We start from the raw sequence: 9,007 nt of genomic DNA, 5'->3' as shown, positions 1-9,007 counted from the left end.
AGCCTCCAGTACAGTGAGCAAAGTGTTTCCGGGTGGAAAGGTTCCATATTACCCAGGAGATTCATTGCCTCTTTTCTTGCATAGGCCTTGTTCAAACATAATGCACAATGTGTTTTTGACAGGCAATTGCCTGTGCATAGTGCTGCAGTAGTATAATGTTTTGAGAGGGGGTGGAGAAAAGGGAGGGATGATTGAGTAAAAGAATCTGGTGAAGAAAGAAACTTAGCTTTTAACCTAACTGGATCAACCTGACTAGCAACCAGCTGCATTTGCTCTTTTGTGCTTCTCATACAGGCAACAGGAGAGAGAGTAATCAGATATCATGCTCACTGTACGCATAGGTAAGTCATATTTTCCCATAAAATGCCAATGTTTTACGTTTACTGAGAAATCTGGATATCAATCTGTCTGTCAATACAGTATTTACTTTAAGAACAATGACAAGTTAATCTCTTGTAGGACAAAGGGTGCATAAAACACAGGGCTCCACAAGTTGCAAAGCCAGGGTTTTTTTCAGCATGTTTTATGTATTACTGCTCAATATATGAATGTTTTAATAGTGTGTATAGAGTACTATGGTATAACCTATTTTATGAACAAATGAAAAAACAAGATTATAAACAAAATATTTTGTTCCATAGAGGGGTGAAGACTACCAATCAACAATGTGGTTTTACTGGTAGAGCAGTCTTCTATTTATCTCTGGCTCAGGCCATTCAGGTGTTATTAACCCTTTTCTACTGTAGGGTGAGTGTAGAAATATACCTTAGTGTTTAGTGTAGGGCCCAGATCCTAGCTTGTGATCCATGCGAGTACTGACTTTCTCATAATTCATGCATTTACTGTATGTCAATAGGAAATTGAATTGAACATGAGTGAAATCAGCCCTTTGGTTGTACATTTTACAGTTGTAGTCATCCATTCATTGACAGCTGTCTATGCTTCTCCACAATATATACTGTAAGTGACTTGGTGATTATCCCGTATCAGTACGATATCCCCATTATTTATCTTGCAGGCCTTCTTCCAATCATAGCAGTGCTTGGAGTCCTTTTCTTTGCTGTTTTAATCATAATGCGGTCTCAAAGTAAGTCTCGATGACAATGTTTGTCACACAAGGACACATTCATTTGATAACGACTATTAATTACATGCTGTTAATAAAACCGGCATAACATTTGAATAAACGTTTGTCATCTAGCCTAGCTAATGATGAATTTATCAGGAAAAGAGTTCATGTTTTCTTCAAGAGTAAGTACCCACTACAATAATTCCCATTCATAATGATACACGCTGCTCCTTCACCCTATTACTCTAGGCGACACCCTCTCCTGGTATCCTGAGTTTCCTGGTCCAGAGTGGCTACAGGTGCCTAATGTACCCCAAGAGACCAGTGAGTAATCAGAAGGATGTGTATTTCCACCTGTGCAACATGTTTGGGCTACTAGCATCCACATATTCAAAATTTTAACAAAACAAAGTTGTAGCTGGCAAGGCCAAAAAGCTAGTCTATCGCATCAAATGAATGGTATGGGGAACCATTAATATGTGTGATTGTGTGTGTTTCTCCTCCTGAATACTTGCGCAGCCTCCAGACAAAGACCAAGTCCGTGTGGCATCCCAAAGCCCTGTCCAGAGGGGGACTTCAGCTTTTTAATCGCCAGTGGAGCTGCTAATGTGGTTGGACCCAAAATCTGCATAGAGGACAAAATGTAAGGAACATATCCCTGTGTGTGTTGTTACAGGTTTTTTCCATTTATGTTTTGGGGTTGGACTTTTAGCATGTAGGGCTCACTATCACCTTGTTAGTCAGTATGTGTTACACCTGTGCTGGTTGCGATGTCGTTAGTGGGAAGGTGTTTTACCTGAGCTTGCCCAGGTGCTATTTAAGAGTGGCTGGCCCACTGCTCCAGTTGTCTTGATAGATCCGAAGGATTAATACCTTTAGTTGGTGCTCCCTATTTTTATTTTGTAGACCAACAAGGCTTTATCTGGTTTTGCGCCACACTTTTGTTTTACTTCCTGTCTTTACATTTGGTATGGGTTTTACTTTTGTTTGCTTTTTCTTGGGCAAATTCAGTCGGCTCTCATGGTGGGTGTCTTTTAGGTTCCTGTTGATGCTAGTCAACCTTTAGTAGACACCCCCATGAGTCTTTCAGAACCCTCCTAAAACCCCACCTGTTTTGGTTGTTGGTCAGTGACTTTGTTAGTGCCTTCTGTTTGAGCAATGTTTTGTTTTTTTTTGCTGGGGAATGTATCTGTCTGTAAGTGAGAGTGATATCTTGATGTAGAGAGTGCCCTATTATTGTTCAATGTTGTGGGGGAGGGGTTGTCGGGTTGTAAGACTCTGTTCTATGTTCTCTTCAGGGTTATGGGTTATGTGGAAGAAAATGTAGGGTACGGAATTAACATTGCTGTTGTGAACGGTAAGTCAAAAGGTTATATACACACAAATAGTATTAACAGTTTTCTTATATTTTACATCTTGTATTCAGTGTTTATCTGATTTTAAATACCTAATTAGTCTCTCTTTTTCACACAGGGAACACGGGGGAGGGTATGAAGACAGCATTTTTTAACATGTATGATGGTGGTAAGATGGTTTACAGCCCCCTATAAAAAAWAAAAAAAWATTGGCCAGAGGAGCATGTACACTGCCTAGTGACCATCTACACACCACATTGCAGTTTTCACATTTTGCAAATCTAAATGGTTTAAATTGGTGACATTTTTTTACCAATCTACACAACATACTCCACATTTCAAAGTGAAATAAATGATATAAAAAAATAAAATTAGGTTTTATCTAACCTTTCACCTTTCATATTTCTTTGAGCCTAGCAAACTCCCCAGTCCCTGCCCGTGACAAGCATACCCATAACATGCCACCACAATACTTGACACATTACTGACCTGTATGGGGAAAAAAGGAAGGCCACTCTAAATCATTGATTCTGTTTGCAAAAAGGCAGTTAAGTAATACTGCAAGACAACACGGCAAAGAAAAATACTTTTGGAATAAATTAAAAACTAAAGGTTTGGGTCAAATCCAGTACAACACGAAGTGAATCACTATTTATTTTCAAGTATTGTGGTGGCAGCATTATGTTATGGGTATTCTTGTCACCGGCAGGGACTGAGGAGTTGGTCAAGATCAAATACATATAAAAGGTGCAAAGCTCAGGAATTGAGGACATTTTAATGCCAAAGACATTAAATGGCTTTCCAAGAGGTGTTGAGTGGTCCAGTCTATCCTGAATTAAAATTAGCTTGAAAATCAGAGGCATACAAGTATACCAAACACCTTCCTAATATTGAGCTGCACCCCACCCCCCCCCCCCCCCCATAACAGCCTAATTTCATCGGTGCCTGGACTCTACAAGGTGTCAAATCAAATGTCACAGGCTCCAAATACAACAGGTACCGTGAAATGCTTACTTACAAGCCCTTAACCAACAATGCAGAATGTTTGCTAAATAAACTTAAGTAAAAAAAAATGTACACAAATAACTAATGAGGCTATTTACAGGGGTACCGTTAGAGTTAATGTGCGGTGGTACAGGTCAGTTGAGGTAATATGTACAGTGGCAAGACAAAGTATGTTAACCCTTTGGAACTATCTGGATTTCTGCATAAATTGGTCTTAACTTTTGATCTGATATTCATCTAATTCACAACAATAGACAGTGTGCTTAAACTAATAACACACAAATTGTATATTTCTTGTCTAAATGTAATATATTTTAAACATTCACAGTGTAGGTTGGAAAAAGTATGTGAACACCTTGGCTAATGACCTCCAAAAGTGAATTGGAGTCAGCTAACCTGGAGTCCAATCAATGAGACGAGATTGGAGATGTTGCTTAGAGCTGCCCTGCTCTATAAAAAACACTCACAAAATGTAAGTCTGCTATTCACAAGAAACATTGCTTGACGTGAACCATACCTCGAACAAAAGAGATCTCAGAAGACCTAAGATTAAGAATTGTTGACTTGTATAAAGCCGGAAAGGGTTACAAAAGTATTTCTAAAAGCCTTGATGTTCATCAGTCCACGGTAAGACAAATTGTCTATAAATGGAGAAAGTTAAGCATTGTTACTACTCTCCCTAGCAGTTGCCATCCTGCAAAGATGACTGCAAGATCACAGCGCATAATGCTCAATGAGGTTAAAAAGAATCCTGGAGTGTCAACTAAAGACTTAGAGGAATCTCTGGAACATGCTAGTGTAACGGATGTGATATGGCTAGCTAGTTAGCGGTGGTGCGCGCTAATAGCGTTTCAATCGGTTACGTCACTCGCTTTGAGACCTTGAAGTAGTGGTTCCCCTTGCTCTGCAAAAGCAAGCGATGGGTAACGATGCTTCGTGGGCGACCATTGTTGATGTGTGCAGAGGGTCCCTGGTTCGCGCCCGGCTCGGGGCGAGGGGACGGACATAAAGTTATACTGTTACACTAACATCTCTGTTGATGAGTCTACGATACGTAGAACACTAAACAAGAATGGTGTTCATGGGAGGACACCATGGAGAAGCCACTGCTGTTAAAAAAAACATTGCTGCACGTCTGAAATTCGCAAAAGAGCACCTGGATGTTCCACAGCGCTACTGGCAAAATATTCTGTGGACAGATTAAACTAAAGTTTGTTGTTTGGAAGGAACACACATCACTATGAGTTGAGAAAAAAAGGCACAGCACACCGACATCAAAACCTCATCCCAACTGCAAAGTATGGTAGAGAGAGCATCATGGTTTGGGGCTGCTTTGCTGCCTCAGGGCTTGGACAGTTTGCTCTCATCGACGGAAAATGAATTCCCAAGTTTATCAAGACATTTTGCAGGAGAATGTAAGGCTATCTGTCCGCCAATTGAAGCTCAATAGAAGTGGGTGATGCAACAACACAACAACCCAAAGCACAGAGGTAAATCAACAACAGAATGGCTTCAACAGAAGAAAATATGCCTTCTGGAGTAGCCCAGTCAGTCCTGACCTCACCCCAATTGAGATGCTGTTGCATGACCTCGAGAGTGGTTCACACCAGACATCCCATGAATATTGCTGAACTGAAACAGTTTTGTAAAGAGGAATGGTCCAAAATTACTCCTGACCATTGTGCAGGTCAGATCCGCAACTACAGAAAACGTTTGGTTGAGGTTATTGCTGCCAAAAGAGGGTCAACCAGTTATTAAATCCAAGGGTTTACATAGTTTTCCCACCATGCACTCTGAATGTTTACATGGTGTGTTCAATAAAGTCATGAAAACGTGTAATTGTTTGTGTTATTAGTTTAAGCAGACTGTGTTTGTCTATTGTTGTGACTTAGGAGAAGATCAGATCAAATTTGATGACCAACTCATACAGAAATCCGGGTAATTCCAAAGGGTTCAGATACTTTTTCTTGCCACTGTATATGTAGGTAGGGGTAAAGTGACTATGCATAGATAAACAGCGCCTAGCAGCAGCGTAAAAAAGGGTGTCAATGCAAATAGTTTGGGTAGCCATTTGATTAACTGTTTAGCAGTCTAATGGCTTAGGGGTAGAAGCCTTTTGGARGTAGACTTGGCACTCCAGTATCGCTTGCTGTGCGGTAGCAGAGAGAACAGTGACTAGGATGGCTGGAGTCTTTTACAATTTTTTAGGGCCTTCTTCTGACACCGCCTAGTATAGAGGTCCTGGATGGCAGGAAGCTTAGCCCCAGTGATGTACTGGGCCGTACGCACTACCCTCTATAGCGCCTTGCGGTCGGATGCTGAGCAGTCGGATGCCATACCAGGCAGTGATGCAACCAGTCAGGATGCTCTCGATGGTGCAGCTGTAGAAACCTTTTGAGGATCAGAGGGCCCATGCCAAATAATTTCAGGGGAATAGGCGTTGTCGTGCCCTCTTCACGATTTTGGTGTTTGGACCATGATAGTTTGTTAGTGATGTGGATGCTAAGGAACTTGAAGCTCTCGACCCGCTCCACTACAGCCCAGTCGATGTGAATGGGGGAGTGCTCGGCCTCCCTTTTCCTATAGTCCACGATCAGCTCTTTTGTCTTGCTCACGTTGACGGAGAGGTTGTTGTCTCTGACATCCCTGTAAGCTGTCTCATCATTGTAGGTGATCAGGCCTACCGCCGTTGTCGTCGGCTAACTTAATGATGGTGTTGGAGTGGCGTGGCCACGCAGTCGTGGGTGAAAAGGGAGTACAGGAGGGGACTGAGCACGCACCCATGAGGGCCCCCAGTGTTGAGGATCAGCATGGGAGATGTGTTGTTGTTTACCCTTACCACCCGGGGGTGGCCCATCAGGAAGTCCAGGATCCAGTGGCAGAGGAAGGTGTTTAGTCTCAGGGTCGAAAGCATTCCACAGGGATGCTGGCCCATATTGACTCCAATGCTTCCCACAGTTGTCAAGTTGGCTGGATGTCCTTTGGGTGGTGGACCATTCTTGATACACACGGGAAACTGTTGTGTGGAAAAACCCAACAGCGTTGCAATTCTTGACAAAAACCGGTGCGCCTGGCACCTAGTACCATACCTCGTTGAAAGGCACTTGCCCGTTCACCCTCTGAAAGGAACACATACACAATCCATGTCTCAATTATCTCGCGGCTTAAAAATCCTTTAACCTGTCACCTCCCCTTAATCTACACTGATTAAAGTGGATTTAACAAGTGACAACAGTAAGGGATCATAGCATTCATCTGGTCAGTCTGTCATGGAAAGAGACAGTTTTGTATATTCAGTGTATTGCTGTCCATCAATAATTCCCAACCAAATTTACTGAGCTTGAGCAATTCTGACAAAAACAATGGATATACAGAGTTCCATAATTATTGGCACCCTTGATAAAGATGAGTAAAAAATATATGACCCTTCCTATATACAGAATCTTCCCAGATCTTTGATATCCTTCGTCTGCGTTTATGGACTGTCCTCTTTGATTCAAACCACAGGTTTTCAATGGGGTTCAAGTCCGGAGACTGAGATGGCCATTGCAAAATGTTGATTTGTGGTCAATTAACAATTTCTTTGTGGATTTTGATTCATGCTTTGGATTGTTTTGCTGGAAGATCCACTTGCGGCCAAGTGTCAGCCTCCTGACAGAGGCAACCAGGTTTTAGGCGAAAAATGTGCAAACTGTAATGGCTTCCAACAGTGCTTCCACCAGGTATTAACTGTGAGGTGTGAAGACATATGCAATAAAGACTTAATATTTCAAAATGTATTTAGAACATTGTCTATCATTTGAAACTTTATTATTTAAGGCAGCAAAATGTGAAGATTGCAAGGGGTGTGTAGATTTTCACTAGGCACTGTATTTCCTGCTTAGCAACATTAGTTAAATGCATCTCCACCCTTTCCATGATCGGTTTCTGTACCTTGTTATAAATGTTGAGCTATTAACCAACCAGATACAATCATTCCTGTATGGGTTGGTCAACCATATCCAGCACATTGAAAACGGAAGTACAGTGTTTCTTAAAATAATACATAGATTTTGTTCAATTTGAGTGTACATAATTCTAATTTCCACTCCTCAATAAAGAAGAAAACCATTGATCATGTTGAAAAGCTGACATGTTATCTCTGTCTTGCAGATATTGAATCTCTGGTGGAGTTTCTGGAGTCCATTGAGAATAGATCCATTGTGTTGATTGCCACCTACGACGACCCAGCTACAAAGTGAGTCACATTTCATTTTAACATTAAACCAACTTTCATGGCAGAACTTGACCAATATGGTCATCCAGGATACTATATGATAATGCTTTGGGACCTTTGGAGTGTGCACCAAAATCATTTAATTAATTGAAGCGCTCTGCATGCTCATACAAAGTCCTATCGCAAGCCTATTCATATTGTTTTTAGTGATACAATTAATGATGGTAGTGAGGAAAAATACTGAATGGTTTAGTAATTGATTGACAGATTGAACGAAGAAGCAAGGAATCTTATCAGAGAGCTTGGCAGCTCTGCTATCCAGTCATTAGGCTTCAGAGACAACTGGGTCTTTGTTGGAGGAAAAGGAGCAGATGTCGAGAGTACCTTGGAGAAGGTAATACCATACCAACATGTATAATATGTTTTCACTGTCTCTGTTATCCAGTTTTTTGGATTGCACCTGCAGTTCCCCACTTTTTACTGATATCATGTGGTTATGTTGCTGTTGCAGGAATCTAATTGATCCGTTTCCCCCCCACAGCATATTAAAAACAATAGAGACAAAAACAAGTATGACTCCTGGCCAGAGATGATTGAATTGCAAGGATGCTTACCACGCTATTTGGAGTGATTGGTACCAAAAATGTTGTTATCCTGCCAGACCCCATATCCACTGTAAACATTTGCACATGTTATGATGTCTGTATTACTCTGAAAAATGCATAATAAACAACAGTTTGGCCTTGTCTATGAAGTATTCTTTTGGCAAAATACAGAATTATCTGTTTATAACACAGATAATAGAGCTCGTCATTTTGTAGTCCTACAAACTGGAAATTAGTTACCTGTGGTTCATTCAGACATTTTTATTGGGGAAATTGATGGGGAAAGAATGGGGTTTTGGGATAAACGCCGAAAATAAGGTCTGTGGTTAACACAGGCTTAGAAGGTCTTATACGTTTTGTTCTATGAGATCAGTCTATGAGACCTTTGGTCTCTGAGTCGGGTAAATCAGCTTTTAGTTTTCTTGCACCTTATTTGTGGAACAAGCGTCAAAATATTCTTAAATGTGATGTTTTGGTGCCTCAAGGGCAATTCAGACAGCAGATTGAGGACCTTATTACTGATGAATGTGTTTTTTTTTTATGACCGTGTCTTTCTAAAAGCAATTTGTATTTATATGCATGCATTTTCTGTAATTCAGAAAATTCAGTCTGTAAACGGGACCTTGGTCTCTGTATGACTCCCAGATAAAATAAAGGTAAAATAAAAATCTGACATTTCAGCATGGAATTAAACATCAAGGTAGGTATTCAGGTAACAATCATGTAAGTAATAAAAAATAAACAGTGCAGATAACAA

The 9,007-nt window shown here is 40.8% G+C and overlaps 1 protein-coding gene across 3 annotated transcripts; it reads left to right on the top strand.

Annotated features, from left to right (window-relative positions):
• The first annotated feature begins 38 nt into the window (after positions 1-38).
• Positions 39-8,391, top strand: LOC111962473 (protein FAM3C). 3 transcript variants are annotated; one of them, XM_023985582.2, is made up of 9 exons: positions 39-341; positions 1,019-1,087; positions 1,319-1,393; positions 1,589-1,712; positions 2,368-2,426; positions 2,543-2,557; positions 7,582-7,666; positions 7,913-8,039; positions 8,187-8,391. In XM_023985582.2, the coding sequence occupies exons 1-9, from the start codon at positions 323-325 to the stop codon at positions 8,274-8,276; spliced, it is 663 nt and encodes a 220-aa protein (XP_023841350.1). In that variant the 5' UTR covers positions 39-322; the 3' UTR covers positions 8,277-8,391. The 3 variants fall into 3 exon arrangements, with proteins under 3 accessions (XP_023841350.1, XP_023841349.1, XP_023841351.1); XM_023985581.2 differs by having other exon boundaries at positions 2,543-2,593; XM_023985583.2 differs by lacking the exon at positions 1,019-1,087 and having other exon boundaries at positions 47-341; positions 2,543-2,593.
• Positions 8,392-9,007: the final 616 nt, after the last annotated feature.

Source organism: Salvelinus sp. IW2-2015, linkage group LG4q.1:29 (genome assembly GCF_002910315.2).
Source record: "Salvelinus sp. IW2-2015 linkage group LG4q.1:29, ASM291031v2, whole genome shotgun sequence".
NCBI classification, from domain to species: domain Eukaryota; kingdom Metazoa; phylum Chordata; class Actinopteri; order Salmoniformes; family Salmonidae; genus Salvelinus; species Salvelinus sp. IW2-2015.
Note: the sequence above shows the minus strand (reverse complement) of the source record. Positions and strands in the feature narration are given on the sequence as shown.

Bases quoted from the DNA above. Each gene is read 5' to 3' on its own strand.
- LOC111962473 (XM_023985581.2), top strand. The intron at 1,088-1,318 runs GTAAGTCTCGAT...CTATTACTCTAG, and splicing joins AATCATAATGCGGTCTCAAA to GCGACACCCTCTCCTGGTAT. The intron at 1,394-1,588 runs GTGAGTAATCAG...ATACTTGCGCAG, and splicing joins TAATGTACCCCAAGAGACCA to CCTCCAGACAAAGACCAAGT.